This window comes from Arachis duranensis, chromosome 3 (genome assembly GCF_000817695.3).
Source record: "Arachis duranensis cultivar V14167 chromosome 3, aradu.V14167.gnm2.J7QH, whole genome shotgun sequence".
Classification (NCBI taxonomy): Eukaryota; Viridiplantae; Streptophyta; class Magnoliopsida; order Fabales; family Fabaceae; genus Arachis; species Arachis duranensis.
Genome location: NC_029774.3, coordinates 922,334 through 942,310, shown reverse-complemented (window position 1 = coordinate 942,310; position 19,977 = coordinate 922,334). Strand labels below are relative to the sequence as shown.

Sequence of the window (19,977 nt, the reverse complement as noted above, 5' to 3'; positions counted from 1 at the left end):
AAAGAGTGAATTAATAATTCATTTGTACTTATTAATGTACTAGTGTTCTATTGGATTTAGCCATTAATCTAATTATAAAAAATATATATAATTCAGATCAATAGCTAATCACTGAAACACTGATATTTTTGAAAATCCTGATATTCTTCCTATTAGATAATAACTTTGCTATCCTCGTTTAATCAGATTCTAGAATATAAGCACTATCCAGAAAATGTTGCTAGTACATGGCATGAAATGACAAGAGAGCATTCACTTATAAAAGTCAAAAGAATAAGGTCAAATGAAATTTAAAACAAAATAATAATAATAAAAGGTGGACCAACTAATATGGCAGAACCTTAAGCCAGGATTAGTTGTAAACTTGTATCTGTATTGAGTATTGACCCTTTATAGTGCTTATTATACTTGCTTTAGGTGTTGACACTATCAACCATTTGGAATGGCCTTCATCTCCCTGCTATTCCACATTTCCCAGTGCGCTAGTATTAGTGTTAATTAATTAATTAAGTGGCATGATAGCAGCATCAATGTATGCGTGAGGTGCTATCCAAACTCCACAAATGAAGGTGTAGTAATGTGCCTATGATGTCAAAGTATTAGATGTGTAATGTAGTGTATCACTTCTTGAATGAAAGAAGCCAACAATTCACTCCCCCAAGTGATAAGCCACATGCTATCCCAAAAACAAAAAGGTAAAAACATATTACAAACTAACAAAAGTACACAAACATTATATATATATAAAATGTGGGTAAATCAGAAACACAAATGAACACCTACAACTTTTTTTCAGGATGTAACTTAACAATTCAATTTTGGCAGCTCAAGATGTACGGCAATGCATGTGAGGTAACAACTTTGAAGGGATGTGTATTGTATCATATCAAGCACTTAGACAAAAATCAAACACAATTAATTTGACCAACTTCAGTGAATCTTTTTAGTGCTGAAGTAGTGACTCATACGGCAGATCCAGATCCTCCATTAGTTCATAAATTTCTAATACTCACTAATTTGTTTATATTATTAAGGGAGCTCATGCATCCTGGTTTAGTAAGATATAAGGAAAGAAAAAGGGATCTCATTTTAGAGCCAACATTGAACATTAAATATACACTATTCTCCTCTATCATGGAGAAAAGTCTTTTTCCCTTTGATCATGTAAACTCCAAAAAATCTACTACCCTTTGATAAAACTTTCCTGTATTACATACAAACTATCACAAATTAGTTTACAGTCAAATTATTCTCTTTTCCAGTCAAAATGTCAAATTATCACAAATAGGATGTAGACTTTTCTTAATATCTTGTCTTGCAATTATATTATCAGAGTACTGAAGCCTTGTTTATGAGTTATGACCTAACTTTGGCAAGTCTTGCCCTTATTTCTTCCATTTCTTCCTCATCATCAACACCCTCAGCTATAGCCTCTTCCTGCATTTATAAAATGTTTCACAATTAGTGCAAACTGTGTCAAAGAAAGAGCGATTTTACAAAGAGAATGAACTTGTACATACCCCTTCACTGGTTCCAACCCTTTGTTCAGGTTGCTTCAACTTTTGTTTCCTAACGGCTTCCGGAAGCTCTGCAGCTGTCTCTCCAGCTATTGCTGTCAATACCTTGTCAACTTCTTCTTCGATCTCATCTTCTATGTCCTCAGAATCTAGAGCTGAGTCAACAGCATCGTTTACTATCTCCTCGATTACTCCTGCCTACAAGATACATAAAACCTTATTAAGAACAATGCAAATATGTTCTCTAACCAGAAAGTGGACTTGCAACTCACATACCTTTGTCATTTCTTTGCTAAACTCCTGCATTGTCACAGCCATTTCAGGAGCCTTCATGAGGTTATTGACAAGCTTCATAACCTCGGCACTCTTGGATAGATGTCCCACAGTACGAGCAATTGCTGCAAAAGCAAACAATACCATGAATTCCATAATAGAGAGATTTTAATGACGCAATTTTGATATGAGAACTAACTGCTAAACTTAATTACCAAACAACAATTGTTGCAAGAACATATATGGTTGTCACACCACTGCTATGAGCGCATTTGACTCACAGACTCGGTCAATAATAAACATCTCTCAGCTTATGATTTGGATAGAACAATTTACACAACACATTCATTACAATGATGGTGCATTTTTCATCAATTAGGAATTTGATTCCATCATGATCCTGACCAGCCTAACTGACCTAGTTACCTCCTATGCTTTTTTTCCATTCTTAGCATAAACTCTACTAACTTGAACTAAGGTTTACTCTATATAAGCCAAACAAAACATGGTTAAACTTACCCACACTCTCTCCAAGGTGCATTGATATTGAATTCAATTGTGCCTTATTTTCATAAAGTCTGTTTACTGTTTTCTTAGATCTCACAAGTTCCTTGGCAAGGGCCTGCAAATTGCAGATATGAGAATCCCAAAACAGTGACTTCACTCTTTGAACCATTTAGATTCAAAATTAATAAGAAAAGGATAGGGGGCGAAAATTTTGACCTTTGCAGAGCCCATATCGTTCCTCTTTGCAGCTTCTTTAATCGCCTTTTGTACATTCTTCTCTTCTCTCTGTATATCTGATTCATCGAAAAAACACATAAAAAATCAGCCACAACAAAAATAGGAAGAGGATGAGAAGAAGAAATTAGGGTTTAGAAAGGGAATTACCTCGAATTTGGCGCTCAATGTTGCGGCACTCCTGACGAAGGCGACGCTGCCAATCTCTTAACAACTGTTGAGGGTTCGGCTTCGGCTTCAGAATGTTCATTACCTTCTCCATTTCTCAATGATCCCAAAACCAACTAAATTAGGGTTTTTCTGCCTTCTTCTTCAGTTTGGGATCGGAAAGAAGAGAGTGGATCTTTCAACCCCTAGAAGATAATTAGTCCAAAAATTGATTCTTTCCGTTTGATTCTTTTCGGAATCAAACACCACCATCTGCTTTGTCATCTTCTCAACAAGCTCCTTCCTTTTTCTTTTCTCCTTTTTCACGCGTATGCCACGTATGCGTCACAAAACAATTATGAGCAGGGGTCGTAAATGGGCCAGACCAGGCTTAGGCTGCTAAGTTTTTGTTTTACAAAAAAATATCCAATGCATTTTTTGGACAAAAACTTACGGCCCATTACACAATTGACTACAAAAAAATTGAGAGAACTCACTGCATTCAACATACCTGATTTCATGTACAAAAAAAAAAACCCTGATTTTTCTCTTTTGATGAGATAATTAATGTTAGACTCGTTTTTAATCTCAAAAGTAAAAATTAAATAAAATATATTATGTGCATATTAAAAATTAGTTATTATATATTTATATATAAATAATTATATTATAGAATATTTGACTACTTGAATGCTTGAGTAGGTTTTGATTTTTCTTATCTAGCTAGATACTAGATATTAATTCAGTCCAAACATGTATTTAATTCTATATGTTTTATTTATATGCATTTATAACAATTAGGTTAAGCCTAAGCCTAGCTATATATTATATTAGATGGGTTCAGATCCAATTAGAATATTATTCTCACAAGAAAAAAAAAAGAGACAAATAGTGTTCCAACTCCTTATCACTGCATTTAGATTTCAATATTTCATAATGATGTTCTTCCCATTAATATGACTTATCCAATATAATTAAGAGATCATGCCATAATCTCTTTTCTAAAAGGATGATTAATTTATAGACTAATGTTCCTTTGTTTAGTTTCAAATCAATTAAACATACTCTCATCAAGCCTTTCTTAATATTAATAATATACAACATCTATCCAAATTTTGAAAGCATTTCTTCTATATAATTCGAATTAAATTAAACCACCACCTTAATAATAACTAAAAACAAACCAAAATAGCCATTAACACAATCTAATAATGAACACCTAGTCATTAAAATCATATAAATATTTTAAAAAATAATATAATCGTGATTTAGAAGATTATTATCAAATTAAATTAAAGGAATAAACATAATGCCATATATGACAAATGCTAGTGTGTCATTGCATTGGGTGCAATGGCACTATCAACCTGTCGGCAATATCTAACTAATCTTACTAACACTGTTAAGTCACTAACTAAGGGCCATTATCAACTTAATTGGCCCTTGCAAACACGATGAACTTTGATAATTACATGTTGACAATAATTAGCCAAAGGTTCTAATGAATGTTATCATCCACATATATATTATCCTTCTTTTTCAAAAATAAATAATGTCACTTAGCTTAATATATATATTAAAAAAATCTTACATTTCAACACTTAAAGTAACATTATACAAGTTTGTTCAAACATTCACGATATATATATAGATATGGTGTTCTAAATTTTAATCACAACAAAAGATTAGATGAAAGCAAATTATTATTTCTGAATTAAAAAAATTAATTGAATAATGGGAAACTACTCCAAAGTAATAACCCGACATATGGAAGGAATCCTATATTTTAGGTATAAGCAAAAAAGTATGTGTTTATGGGTGTAATAATTCGTAACTGATCACAATGGAATTTGATTAAACTTAGCTTTGAAATAATAATATCATGGGGCCATGCATGAGAATCCAATGGACCTACAATATATAATCAATTTATGCAATAATTGTTATTCATTTTCAATCATAACATCTTTCATTTCAAAACTTATAAACTTCAACAAAATAATGCAAATCAGGAATTAAAGTAGTGTTCCATTCCGTAATGCACTCTTCATGGTATGGTATGACTAATATGAAGCCAATGATGGATTAAAATTTTAACAATGGCTTCATTTTTCACTTATTCCATGGCAAATTGCAATTTAATATATAATATACTAAAATTTGGAAAACTTATTAGCAACTAGCTATAACGTATAATATATAAATATATACCGTATCTAATAAAAAGATCATTACGGATAAACCACTCCTTATCCTGTCGCCTCTTTAATTTAAAATCATATTTATTTGTCAATAAAAGAATAGCCAAACCTTAACAAAAGATATTGATATATGCTACATTGCTAGATTGGACAAAGCTAATTATTTATTTTTTATATGAATGATAATTCCATCTTTGAGGAGACAAAATTAGTTGAAAATATTACATGAACTAAATATAGAAAACTGGTAAAGTATATTTTTTGTCTCTAAAATTTTGGTAAAAATTTTAAAAATATTCTTAAATTTTATTTTATTTCACTTTTATCCTAGTCGATTTGCATCAAATATATCATCGACGGCTAAATTTTCAAAAAATTTAAGACTAATCTAACAATAATGCATGAAAATTATGCTTAATTTGCTTATGTTTAGGGGTTGTTCTTATGAAATTGTTGTTGACTCGGTTTTAAATTTTTTGAAAAATTAGCCGTCATGAGTATATTTGATGCAAATAAAAAATTTATAGGACAAAATTAAAATAAAATAAAATTTAGATATATTTTTAAAATTTTCGTCAAATTTTAAGGACCAAAAATATACTTTACTTTATAGAAAAATGATAAGAGAGAGAGAAGGGGTTTAATTTATGGTCAGAGTAATTGAAACATTTTTTCTAGCTATATATCAATATTTTTGCTAACTAATAAATTAATAAAAAGATGTAACTAAAATGAAGCCGTTATATCATAAGATAAATTGATAATATATGTGGAGGGAATAGAGCTTATTTGAAGTAAATTAAAAATGCTAATTGACTACTACTTAGAGTGTGTTTGTAAAACACGTTAGAGAGGATAAAAGTACATTTCAGTGCTTTAAACACTATTTTTTGATATTTGGTAACTTTTCTTCTTTAAACGCCAACATGATTCTGCATCCCAAAAGCTCGTTCACTAGAAGTAAGAAATTATAAATAAATATAACTTATAAATTATATAACTTATAAATTAAATAAAAAATTAATTATAAATAATAATAAAAATATAACTTATACAAAATTAGAACCTAAAATAATAATAAAAATAAGATTATTAAAAATACTTAAAAAAATACTAAAATATGTTATTTTATATATTATTTTTAATTTAATAAACAAATATTAATTTTTACTATAAAAAATACTTAAAAAATTGTCAATTTTTATATGTAATTTTTAATTTCATAAATAAATATTAATTTTTATTATAATAATAAAAAATTATAATATACTAAAATAGAATACTATAAAAAAATACTATATAAAAATACTAAAAAATATAAAAAATAAATATAAAAAATAAATATATTTAAAAAAATAATATTATAATTTAATATTATATTTTTTTAGTAATTAATTAATTATTTATCTAAAAGTGATTTTAACTAATATTATCCAAATAATATTTATTTTATCAAAATCAATTTTAGTAAAAACTGCCAAACATAAATCATGTTGGCACAAACTCACTTTTACCCAAAATCAATTCTATAAAATTACTTTCGTTCAAACTAGAAGTTTACTCAACGTGAATCCAAACACACGCTTAATCATTTGCAAATAACTCTCATCATTATTACTATATCAAGAACCGAGACCACCAAATTATAATCATTGGAAAAATTACCACCTTCCGTAGTACTATTGAAGATATTATATTAATAATAAACTATATATTTTAAGAATCCATCAAAAGTTGAAAGCTTTGTGATGAATATGAGGAACTGCAATTGGGTAGAAGGTGGCGTGCGTTCATAGACAAATTTAATTTAATTATTCGGGTCCCATTGTCTTTGAATAATTTCAGCAGTTTTTGCCTCATATAGTCGAAGATCCTTTCCATTTTAGAATTTAATTTATGGAATATTTTAATAAGCAGAATTATTGATCCCTAATAACATCACTCCATGCATGCATGCTCCCTAAGATTCAGTAGTACCCACCACAACTTGACTAGTTTTGTAATTTAATTCATGTATACATCATTTACTATTGAATTATATGTTTAAATTTAATTTAAAAAGAATTTATATTTTGTTATTAAATAATAAATAATGTGCAAATTAAACCAACTTTATAATATATATTTTAATTTGTGTACAAGTCATACAATTTACAGTGACACTTAACGAAAACTTCCTTGTTTTGGTTTCTGAACAGAAGGATTATTCTATATGCAATAAATTCATTAAATTCCTTATTTATTACTAGTTGTACCAAGGTCCATAAAAGGGGCTAGCTCATATATATATATATTTAAAAAAAATATTTTTCTAGAAGTTCTTGCCGGCAAAACTGAATTAGAACTTTAAGACATTATAAGAAATTTTATTTTTCATGTAGAGGAAGCACTGAGAATAATTATTTTGTTACCACACTCACAAATCATGGATACCAATTTTTTTCATGTAGATAAATAGCTAAATTGTTTTCTTTTACCCTTTTTTTTAAAAAAAAAAGGAAAATTCTCTTGAAAGAAAAACCTCAAGTGAAGTGTGTTTTCCAAAACTAAAGAATGAAAACTAAAAAACCACATAAATAAATAGTTTTACATCATCAAATGAAGAGTGTGTTTCCTAATTCATGATCAAATTAAGAATTTTAATATTCCAATTAAAGTGAAGTGCATGTTGCCGACAGTGTAAATAATAGATAAGTAATTGAAAAATAGCATTATATATATATGGAAAATTTTCAATGCACTTACTACACTGGTCGTTATCAATTATGCACTCACATATAACCATCTACATTTTAATTATTTTATTTTTGGCTAATAACATCAACTAAGATGAATATACTTTCTTTGAAATTTCTGATATTCAAAGATTTAATCATTGCCAAAAAGATCGACTCTGATACCATTTATTAGGGGTGTACATGGGTCGGGCCACATCGGGTTTGGATTAATTCAGATTCGACTCGAAATATAGACCGGGCCTAATGTTTGGACTCTAACCCGATCTTAGACCCGATGAAACTTACGCACATTCGAGCCGGGTGAAAATCGGGTAAAAACCGGGTGAAAACTAGGTTTTTAGCATGTAAAAATCACCTAATCTCCAACCTTTATTTCACAATTCACATAGTAAAATTCACTTAAAAAAATATAACAAGAACTAACCCTTCTCTAAAATTAAAGCATAACCATAATCAATACTAATATTGTCTAACACCAAATATTTAAATCAATACAAATAACACAATATTATGCATTAGTGTAAAGTCTTATGCATTTTAAACATAAAGCATTAACTTATAATCTTATAAATGACTAATAACACAAGATATTAAGGTTTACAATATTTAAATTTCACATAAGAATAGCCATCATCCAACATAAAATATTAATTGTGTATGATGATCGGGCCATCGGGCAGAGTTCGGGTGACCCGAGCTATGGCCCGGACCCGATCTGAAATAATGACCGGGCCTATCTTTGAGACCCTTACCCGACCCTAGATCCGATGAAATCACACTAAATTAGTTCCTAAAGTGTTCGGGGCCGGACCGGATCTTCGGGTCGAACCGGACCATTTATATCCCTACCATTTATTAGATCAACCGTGGAGAACTCTCGACATCCAGCTCAAAACCTTAAAATAATAAGTTAATAGGTCTGTCATGTTATAAACTCTTCGCTTTTTCTTACTTTCTTTGATGTGGGACTAAGTTCAACACTCCTCACACTTGCAACACTAACATGAATTTCATCAATGCAACACCCTAAATTACATTGATATCACCATAACAACCTTGATTGCATAGTTGAAATTGAGAGAAACAGACAGAAAGCACCCCAAGACAGTTATTATTCATTACTATGTTATCCTTTCTCCATCACATTTCCCGAAGCAAATAAAACAGGATAATACACTACATGCTCTTCACTTCAATATATACCTTGTCCAAACTCTTCTATGATAATGTTTTTGTCATTTTTTTCTGAGGTGAAAATCCATACAATATCTGATATTATTTCCATACCCCTCATGTGACATAGACATAGTCATAGGTATTCAAATCAATCTCATCACTCATCAGCATAACTAACAATTTTATTCGTGATACATTTACTGAGATTATATTTAAGATTTAATTTATCTAACATCTCAACTTAGACTGGATAAGTAGTTAATTCAATCATTCGTTTAAATATGTACTAAAAATTCAAATCTTATCTTATATATATGCAGAAATTCATTGATTAATCTGTGACGAATTAAACATTATATCCTTGTCAATAGTTATAAGTTTTCAATATAATTTGCAAGTGTTATATCCAATAAAAAAACATTATGCCTACCCAAGTGAATGTACGTTTAAAACAAAGAGGAAACAACTAGATATGGAAGTTCCCTGCCATGGACAAAATACAAGGATTTCACCCAATTTTGTGTCCCAATATGTAACTCCCCAATCAACAAACTTGTTACCTTTTTGGTACTGTAGGGCCTCACTAAATCTCTTTATATATCCAACTTTGTTAGCTACACTCTTCCATAAGCACCAGCTACTAAAGAGTATAGAGTACAGAGTATAGAGTATAAGCCTCTAATCTTTTGTCACACCCTGCATTGTAGCAGATATACACTACAATGCTGCCATCATCACCCCTTTCTTTCTTCTTCTTCTTCTTCCTTCTTGTACTCTCATTCATGATATGTGCTAGTGCTCAGGGTCCACCTTCACCTGGCTACTACCCTGGTTCCAAAATTAGTCCTATTAGCTTTGATCAAGGGTTCAGAAGCCTATGGGGACCTCAGCATCAGAGGCTAGAACAAGGCACATTATCAATATGGCTAGATTCTAACTCGGGTATGTCAAATTCAACCTCATTTTGTCAATTGTGGTCGTAATATTGTTGTTCTGTTCTGGTTCCCTCTAGAAGAAGGGTACCAGAACAAGACAACAGCAATTACGACCGCAATTTTACTGGAGTAGAGTAGAGGATACTCTTGATTCTTATCCAATTCTTTGTTTTGAAACACAGGGAGTGGATTCAAGTCACTTCACTCTTATCAATCTGGATACTTTAGTGCTGCAATTAAGCTTCAACCCGGTTATACTGCAGGGGTCATTACAACTCTTTATGTGAGGACTAATCTACAAAAATTGAAACTTTCTTTTCTATCATATGCAACTCTTTATTATACCCTTTTGATGTTTTTCTTTCAATTGTGAATTTCAGCTTTCAAACAACCAAGATCACCCCGGAAATCACGACGAAATCGACATTGAGTTCCTAGGTACCACCCCTGATAAGCCATATGTTCTGCAGACAAATGTATACATAAGAGGAACTGGTGATGGCAACATTGTAGGGAGAGAGATGAGGTTTCATCTTTGGTTTGATCCAACACAAGATTTTCACATCTATGCTATTCTATGGAAACCAAGTGAGACAATGTAATCATTTCTCCAACAATCTCAACATTCTTAATTATGTTCCCTCAAAAGTTCTAAATTTAATTTTTTATTTAAAAAAAAAAATCTTATTATTATACTATTTATGTGATCATGGTTATGATTATGGTTCAACTACCATATCTAGCAAGGAAAATTTACACTTCCCTGCAATAATTCAGTTGAAAGATCACTTTATTTTACAAAACAATAATGGAGTATGATACTATGATTCCCCTGCCTAACAACCCTATTTACATATAAGCTTTTATGACACATTTCACAGGACAAATTTTTTTTTTTTATTTCTTTAAATTTCTTTTCTAGTATCTTCAATCTTGTACTTGTATGCATCCTTAGTGCCTTACTAATTTGTCTTGTATATAATGCTGAAAAATAAATAAAAAATTAAAAAAATGCAGATTTTTTGTGGATGATGTTCCCATAAGGAGGTACCCTAGGAAAGGTGATGCTACATACCCAAATAGACCAATGTATGTGTATGGATCAATATGGGATGCATCTTCATGGGCAACAGAAGATGGAAAATACAAAGCAAATTATAAATACCAACCCTTCATTGGAAGGTACAAGAACTTCAAGCTCCAAGGTTGCACCATTAATGAAAGCCCTTCCTCATGCAAGCCACCATCTGCATCACCATTAGGGTATGGAAGTCTTAGTCTTCAGCAAATTTCAGCCATGAAATGGGTCCAAAACCACTACTTGGTCTATTATTATTGCCATGACCCTAAGAGAGATCATACTCTTACCCCAGAGTGCTAGGGTCACCTTCAAATTACTGGCTTAATTGTGTGCTTATACTCACAAACTAGTAGTCTAAGAAGGAAACAATGTTAAGTAAAAATTCCATAGTAACAGATATTATGTTAATTCACATTTTATCTATTATGGAATTAAATAATTAAGTGTGAGTTAATATCTGTCAACTCATATTTCATCTATTATTGAATGAAATATAGATTTTCATTCAGTAATAAATAAGATTTGAGTTAGTTAGTTATTATATGAATGCACATAATGCAACTTTAATAATTTTAATTAAGGGGGTGGTTTTTAGTTTGAGATGGTCCAAGCTTGCTAATGACAAGTGTAATTGCAAGATTAGATGAACGTCCAAGCCCTCAAATGATTGGAATGTTTGTATTGTTATTATGTGATGAAGTAGTAGTATTATTCTCATTGGGGTCCTATAGTATTTTTATTGTTGAAATAAGTTTGATTTGGATGCATTTTCAATACGTGTATGTGTGTGGGGAAGAGAGAGAGAGAGAGAGAGAAAAGATGATGTTCCCTTAAAGCAATGAAATAACAAATATTGGATGGATATTTGTTGCTATAATGCTCACAATGGACCACCATTTTTCTCACATTAAAAGTGATTGTTCATAAGGGAATGGCTAAATGCACAAACTATATAGTACTATAAGCTATTGTACATTGTCCTATGCACAAGATTCTTCATTGATGTGTATAGCAGCAACAAGAAAGGGATAATAAAGATGGGCCATCCCTTAATTCAATTTATGAACACCTTGACACTAATGTAAGGCTGAGTTGATGAAGATTTTTTTTTAGAAAAAGTTAAATTCATGTAAAGTTTATTAGTGCCTTTGAGCAAACTACTATTGTAAGAATGCACGAGAAGAAGTGGATAAGATAGTTTAGACAAAGACATACAAACTATTTGATATATATACCGACAAATTCATAATTAATTTATCATCAACCGTCCATTTTTATTCATAAATGCATCAAAGTTTGTAAAGTTGGGACTTTTATTAAGGGAATGAAGAGGGCAATATGACCCTTTGAGGAGATAAACTATATTTATCTCACTTTCGCTAGAGAGACAATGAAGTATCTATACAATATGAAAAATAGATTATTTATTTGACTCAATATGTATTAATAATGTAAATTAAATATCATTATTCTTAATTTTTAGTTACCTATTTAGTTTTGTGATATCTACCTCCAATTTACCTCAAATTATTTCACATTAACCTTTCATCACCCACTGTTATCTTACCCCTAAAAAATCTCATTGTTTGTTTCACAGAAAATTTCCTTTTTTCCGCCGTCCGCTGTGTGCGCAACAACCTGCATTCCACCACTCTATTTTTGTGCGATGTGTAGCCTCCGTTCCTACCGACCAAAAATGTCGTGCTCCGCCTCCTCGTGCCAATGGCCTGGCCAGAAGAACCCCGACATTCCTCACGCGGCCGAACATCCGTGACCTGCGCTTGTGTCATCCCAGCGCCAGCCTGCTACCTGGGTCTTGTTGAATTACTCGAAGAATAAACATTCACAAAAACTGAGAAAGTGAACATCAAAGATCTTACAAAAACGAACATCCAATGTAAACGTGTATAAATAACAACGTAATTACTTTATAAAACGATTAGCTACCAACCAAATGACCGTGTAAAAAAATATTTTAAAACCGTGATAGTCAGATAAATTATAAACAGCAATCATCGTCTACAACTAAACACTTAAGAATAACCATCCACGTTCACAGAGAAAATGAACATCTAGCGACAGGAAGAAGGCACACAATATGCGCGTCCTCCATACGTACGGAGGCCTGTGCGGACGACTGCGCTAGTCGGAAGAGTGTCGGCGCGATGTCCGACGGCGGCTAGTAACCGTGACGACACTATACCGACTTTTGCATCGAGGAGAGAGTGAGAGAAGATTTACACCCGCTTTTGCTTCGAGGAGAGAATGAGAGAAGAAGTTCACACCATAATGAGAAAGAGAGAAATAATCCTAATTTAATTCCATAACCGACGGAAATCATGATTTGATTCAAATTTTAAATTAAAAATTACTCAAAATTAATTAATTGTTTCTAATTTAATTTTAATTTTAATTTAATCCTATTATACACATTATATAAAATATAACTCGGAAACAACCAATGAAACTTAAAAGTGGGGGGTGAAAGCCGAAGAGTAACTTTTTTTAACATTACAAAATTAATTTTTTTTGGTCCATCGTATTTCTAAACAGATCAAAGATTAATTCATTGGAAATCTAAGTTATATTTAAGGGGTGACGAATGAATTGCTGTAATATAGGCGTACATATATTGAGGCCCAATTGGTTTTTGAACTAGGAGGCCCAGATTTAAAAGACTACACTTTTTAAGCAAGCTCCCTGTAAAAGGGCTTAAACCACTAAAGTTCAATGTTCTCTAGTCACCCACAATTGAGTCCAAATACTCTGTAAAATTTGATCCAAAGACCAAAACAAAACTTCACATTGCTTCGCTCTTTTATTACCTTAGCCTTTTCAAAATGTCCCCCAAAAACCATGAAGACCATCTCACTTGCAACGTGATTGGGGTTTGAAAATCAAATGATGGAGGAGATATGAAAACAAAAATTGAATATCATTAGAAGGATTATGCTATGTGTTTACTAAAATTAGTTATTAGTATAAAATACATATTTAAATATAAATATATATTAAAAATAAATTAAACTACATATATATTTATACATAAATATATTAGTTATTAATTTTAGTGTAGGAATAGTATTTTTTTCGTTAAAAATAACTCTAGCTCATAAAAGACAAAAGTGTAGACACAATGTTAGCTAGTAAAAATAATTAATTAATTAAGTTTAGACGAAAAGAAACAAAATTAGCCTTGACTCTTATGTACTTTCTTCTAACACAGAAGGATTCGAATTTCGTAAGACTGTCTTTCGACATTGGAAGTTGTGCAACTGCAACAGTTGCTGTCCACACTACCACTCGTGACCAACTTTATCTTTCCTTTAATTTTTTACCATCCAATTAGTAGATATTATTACCTAATAGAACATGCATAAAGTACGATAAAGAAATAATTAAGTACGTCTTATCCATTATAAGCAAGCAAATTAATCACCATTCTCGAGAAAAAAACAAGCTAAAAGTTTTTTGTTAGCTGGATTTAGCAGAGAATATAGCAGCACGCCAAGACAATGAAACATAAATAATTTCCCCCCACAATCTCAAAAACCATGTGCTTCTATCTCCATACTTCTGACACACACCCCACACTAATCATTTCACTCTCTACATTCCTAAGAGATTATTCTTTATCTAATAACACATCAATAAATAATCACAAAACTCAAATTAATTAATTGTATTGTATATATCCTCTTCCTATTTACATCAAAAAATGATTATACAAAACAAAACTATGCCTAAAAATACATGGTTAATTATTTATTATTATTGTTTTCTGTTTTGAATAAAGAAGAGTGTGTATGCCGCGTTGGAAAAATCCACGGTGTGCCGCATGTGCGTGTGTGGAAAGAAAACTTTGGCATCCAAAATCTTGACCCACTACGTGGCAAAATCTAATTGGCGGGAAACTCTGGAGCTTCTTAGGGACCTATCAAGCTTCTCGCTCAATGAACGCAAAACCTGCCACGTGGCATCGCCTTCATGGACCCTCTCGTTGAATAAAAGTGCCTTCTTAGTCCTCGGGTCCCACAGGTTCCTCTGAATATCGCTGAGGTTCGTCGCCGCCACGCGCTCAAGTATCTCCGCCAGTTTCCCGACGTCGCGCTCCGCCACCGTCAGTGATATCTCCGGCCATCTCACGGCGGATGAGAACGGTAATCGGATGCCGTCGGCTATGATGACCGGCACGCAGCCCAAGGCAACGGACTCAACCAGTCTTGGACTCCATGGGGCCCACCCCAACGGACATAAACAGAAAACCGAACGCGCGATTTCTGACTGGTAACCGGCAAATCTATGCCTCTGAAGGTAAAACCTCCGGTCACCGCTGAACTTTCGCCATATCATCGTTCGCACTTTCCTTCATGATCAAAAGATTGAGTTCATCAGTAAATAATAATAAGAATAATAAATTAATCATGTTAAAACTTAAAACGTACTTTAATTTGTAACTCGATCATGCAAATAAAATGAGTTAAAAGTCAATTTAGTATTTACATACCTAATAAAACCATGATTTATTACATTTTTTCAACTCAGATTAAGTCTTTGATTGGTGGGATTAATTAAATGCTAATTAAACGTTAATTAAATGTGATTACTTGCTATAATATCTTCCGCTAACATTCTTAGGATGGACCTCCATTTTGCCGCGGAAGAACACCCAAATATCTCGCTGCCAATTCGCCGGGAGCTTGTCGACGGTGGTCCGTAAACTCTCCGGCGACACGTACGGCGGTATGACGACGTTCTCAACCTCCTGACACGGGTGCTTATATGTCACGCCAAACGTCTGCAACACGATCGAGTTCCTCATTATCTCCGGCACGCCATCCGCAATCGCCACGTCCTCCTTCAAAACCAACCTTGCTAGTTAGTTAGTTAGTTAGAATTCTGTTACGAAAGGAAATAAGAGTAACTAACTCACGAGGGTGTGGAAGCAGGAGCCGAAATCGTGGGAAGCGACGAAGACATGGTCACGCCCATGGCTGCGGTTCCAGAAAGGGAAGCGATCGGAGATGAGTTTGACGGCGGAGGAGATAAGGGAGCGGGCGTGGCCTATGGCGGGGAAACCATTAACGGTGCTGAAGTTGCAAGAAACGTAGACGGGGACGAAGAAGAAGTCAGCGTCGTAAGGGTCAAAGGTTCTGACGTGGCTGGTCAACAAGGCACGGTGGATTGCAACCTCGGATGCAAACAAGTGCGTGCTGCACCTCTGGTTCGTCAACCAATCTGTGTTGAAGTTTGAAGGAAGATCATAAACAAACATCCTCAGATTCGACCATGGAGTTTCAAAGAGAGTTCTCTGGGGGGAGGGTTTTGTGTTGTGTGGTGGTTGTGATGGTGACGGTGGTGGTGGTGAAGTTGTGATGAGGTAGGAGGTGGAGAAGTAGAGAGAAAGAGAGAGGCAGAGGAGCCATTTGTAGAAGGAAGTGGTTTTGTTGGCACCATGGTTGTTGTGGTTGTAACTTTGGAGCTTCATCTTCTTCTTCTTCTTGTGTTATTCTCTGCCATGTCATGTCATTTAAGTTTAAATCCAAAGAGTTGAAGATGCAGAGAGGTTAATAAGTAGTTGAAAGGGTGCTTTCGGATTCTGGTTTTATGAAGAAGTGGAAATCAAGAAACACTCGCTCTCACCAACACACCACATAACCACTTGCTTTTTCTATCAACTAATAATCAAATTAATTAATTAATCGCCACCTCTCAATTTTTTATCAAAATAATAACAAGAAGAAAAAGCTTCAAATAAGTTTTTTTGGAAAAATATTAAAAATAATATTATGCATTTATTATTTAACATTTTTTAATAATGAGTAGTAGTAAAAATGAGGTAAGGGAGATTAATTGAGATTGAATGCAATAAATAGAATAAATGAAAAAAGGATGCGTTGATGTTTGAGAAGGTCACATGGGTAAGTGGTAGTGAATGATGGAACAGACAAGAACACTACTGTGGTGCTGGGCGACTGTCTCGGTTTCCATGCATTGCAGCTTTTCAGTTCCACTCTCAGCTTATTTTATTACGGAGAATGCTAGGTAAACAATGACCATCTTAAACAACATGAATAATCACTAATAAAATAAAAATACATTACTCTCTAATTTAACACTATTAATTAAATTTACTATTTTAATTATATTAATTCACATTATTCACGTATTATTCAAAAAAATTGTTAGTTACTTATACTTTTCTTTTTTACTATTTTCTGTCACCTATAATATCAGGGTTATACCAATTTTCATCTGTGCATTGCATTTGCCTTTCGCTCCAATCAAATCTTGTGTCTCTATTGTATTTTGAGGATAACTTTCTCTTAATATGCTTTGTTTGCAATGGTTAATTAATTAAGATAGTACCTAGCTAACTAAACCCAACCTAATTTCAATTCATGCATTTTGAAACCTTTATCTAATCATATTTTAATTGCATCGTTTTAGTTAAATATATCACTTAGTCTTATTTCATTGTAAGCAATTTAGGCTAGTCAACTAATTTTAGTTTATTAATTCAGTTAAATAAATAATAAAAAATTTAAATTTTATCTTGTATATATAATAATTCATTAATTAACCACAAACTACTCTTAAATAAGACTAATTTTAAAGTTTGAATTCAGTAATCCTACCTTCTTGAATTAAAACTGAAGATTCGATCTTATGTATTCAAATATATCTTTACAATTAGATTAATTAAGATTTAAGTCAAGTTCATAATTTGAAAAGGGATTTCTTATATGTACATTTAGGGAAGCTACTCTTATTTATTTTTAAAGAAAGCTATAATTATTGAACCTTTATTTTTTGTATGCTTTTTCCATGTATATTTTGGTCATATTTCATTCGTAGCTTAACATAAATAATTGCCCAGTTACGTGAATATTACAAATCCTATCACTTCGATCTTTATCAATAGATGGAAACTTGAAGATTGTGACAATTTGTCTCAAGTATTTCAAGGCAATAATATCAGTAGTCAACAAAAATAAATAAATTTTCATGAGTCATTTCAAATAATGTTAATGCGATTATATAATAAATTAAATGTCCCCTTTTTCTTTTCAATTAAGTTAGTATATATAAATAATTAAAATGTTAAGAGAATTACCAAAAAAAAAAATAGTCTTGAAAATGTGTTAACTCCTGAATTTACATATACATGCATTCAATTTGAAGAAAAATAATAGTTTTTGAATGGATAAAGTGCATAATATTATTTTAATTATAGTTACCAATAAAGTGTGATATTCCATTTCCCAGCCAGTAAGTAGCGGCCACAATAATATATGGATGGTTCGTTATCATATAATAATTGATAGATAATATTGTAATAAGAGTATGGGATAAGCTAAAGGGAGAGTATGGTGCAGAATTTTTCTATATAATCAAAAGTCACGTACGTACACGACAAGCAAGCAACGATTTTATGTTCTAGCTAGTAACACGTAAATTTTGGGGGAAGAAAAAAAAAATGAGAGATATGAATTGGAAGAATAGTTCAAATTAAATGGTTTTGGATGGGATCAAAAGGCTTTTTAAGATTTAAATTATCAAAAGCATTCAGCACTATATGAAGTTGACATATGCTAACCATTTTATTTCACCGGCCAAACTAATTGGTTTATTTTAGAGTAAACTAATAATTTTTAGAGTATTTTCAGATAACTAATTATCTAAGTGTATAATATGTACAATAAATTAAATCTTTGGTCCAATATAAATAAAATAAACATCATCCACATTATTTAGAATAATCATCTGGGTGGATAATAAACATCTCATATCATGAAATCACTTATCTCAAAAACTTAAACTGATTTTGGAATTCACAAATGATCGAACTCGTAACCTTTCGAATTTAGAGCTCTGATACCATATCATGAAACCACTCATCTCAAAAGTTTAAGCTGATAAAAAAATATAACACTAATAATTATATCTCTAATACTAAATCGGATATTTCTAAATCTCTATTGTATAAAATTTCTATTAACTCCTTATACTCCCTCTCATTTTTATCACTCTCGGGAGATTAATTAGGTGGGTGTAATTATAGTAAAATATTACTATACACAGTTTTTTAAGTATGGTATGAAAAATAAGAAAAATAATTATTCAGTTTTTCAGAAACTATTTGTCAAAACAAAAAGTTTAAAGATACGTAAGGTTTATGTTTTTATTTTTAGTATGTGTTTTGTAAATCTTATTTTCTCTTTTTACCTTTTATTTTTTATTTTTTTTACAAAATTTAAAAAATAAAAACACAAATCAAACATACTCTAAGTTTTTTAATGTTACATTTTTGTTGAAGATATAAATATGGTAAAATATTTAGTAAATGAACAACAACAACAACAACAACAACAACAACAACAACAACAATAATAATAATAATAATAGTTAAACTAGTATATATATTACTCATTGTTTGTATAGGTATATTATTAGTAAAGAATGAGGCAGCAATTTGTTTGTGACTTTAAGTCAAAGGCAATAGGATTAGTATGCATCACCTAAAATGAAATTTTGATAAAGACATTATTTGCTAAATGTGATGGCATTGGTGGAAATTTTTTTTGTTGGGATTTTTGGTCAGATAAGAATACATTATTACTTATTTGAGCAGCCACCATCCATGGAGAGATTACGCAAAAATATTAATGCGTCTAGCCTACGTTGCCATCATTATATTTCCTTAATTTCTATAGTCACCAAATATATTGTGCCAATTACTATTATAGAAGAGTATTATTTGTATCACTGTTTTTATAGTTAAAAAGTATATATACTTTCGAAATATATACAAAAAATATTATAAAAGTGTGTGTATATAATTGATATTTCCTCTAGTACTATATATAGGAGGTGGCTGAAGAATAATAATAGAATATCATTATCTTATTTTTTTCAATTCTTTCTTCTTCTTCTTCTTCTTTTTCCTTGTTGATTAAGGAAACAAAAAATGACCAAGATAATAATACATATAAAAAGGTTTTAAAGACAGAAAACTTTGGTTAGATATGTTTCGAGCCACACAAGGTTTCATGGGCTGATTCAGCCTACTAATTAAACACTTGTCAATTTTCACTACAAAAAGAAAATTAAAGAAAAAAAAAAGCTAAACAAAAATAACTAATATAAAGATTAAATTATATATAT

At 31.6% G+C, this 19,977-nt stretch overlaps 3 protein-coding genes across 3 annotated transcripts; 1 reads left to right on the top strand and 2 right to left on the bottom strand.

Moving 5' to 3' along the window:
* Positions 1 to 1,082: 1,082 nt before the first annotated feature.
* LOC107476474 (vacuolar protein sorting-associated protein 24 homolog 1) lies at positions 1,083 to 2,980 on the bottom strand. Its single transcript, XM_016096296.3, has 6 exons — positions 2,682 to 2,980; positions 2,514 to 2,590; positions 2,310 to 2,412; positions 1,794 to 1,915; positions 1,521 to 1,715; positions 1,083 to 1,437 (listed from the first exon to the last, which is right to left on the bottom strand). The coding sequence occupies exons 1-6, from the start codon at positions 2,791 to 2,793 to the stop codon at positions 1,357 to 1,359; spliced, it is 690 nt and encodes a 229-aa protein (XP_015951782.1). The 5' UTR covers positions 2,794 to 2,980; the 3' UTR covers positions 1,083 to 1,356.
* Positions 2,981 to 9,400: 6,420 nt separating this feature from the next.
* Positions 9,401 to 11,686, top strand: LOC107476473 (xyloglucan endotransglucosylase/hydrolase protein 31). The gene is made up of 4 exons (XM_016096294.3): positions 9,401 to 9,735; positions 9,911 to 10,011; positions 10,109 to 10,326; positions 10,746 to 11,686. The coding sequence occupies exons 1-4, from the start codon at positions 9,516 to 9,518 to the stop codon at positions 11,107 to 11,109; spliced, it is 903 nt and encodes a 300-aa protein (XP_015951780.1). The 5' UTR covers positions 9,401 to 9,515; the 3' UTR covers positions 11,110 to 11,686.
* Positions 11,687 to 14,464: 2,778 nt separating this feature from the next.
* Positions 14,465 to 16,467, bottom strand: LOC107476472 (probable glucuronoxylan glucuronosyltransferase IRX7). Its single transcript, XM_016096293.3, has 3 exons — positions 15,743 to 16,467; positions 15,417 to 15,667; positions 14,465 to 15,175 (listed from the first exon to the last, which is right to left on the bottom strand). Exons 1-3 carry the CDS (start codon positions 16,295 to 16,297, stop codon positions 14,695 to 14,697), a joined length of 1,287 nt encoding a protein of 428 aa, XP_015951779.1. The 5' UTR covers positions 16,298 to 16,467; the 3' UTR covers positions 14,465 to 14,694.
* Between the last annotated feature and the right edge of the window lie 3,510 nt (positions 16,468 to 19,977).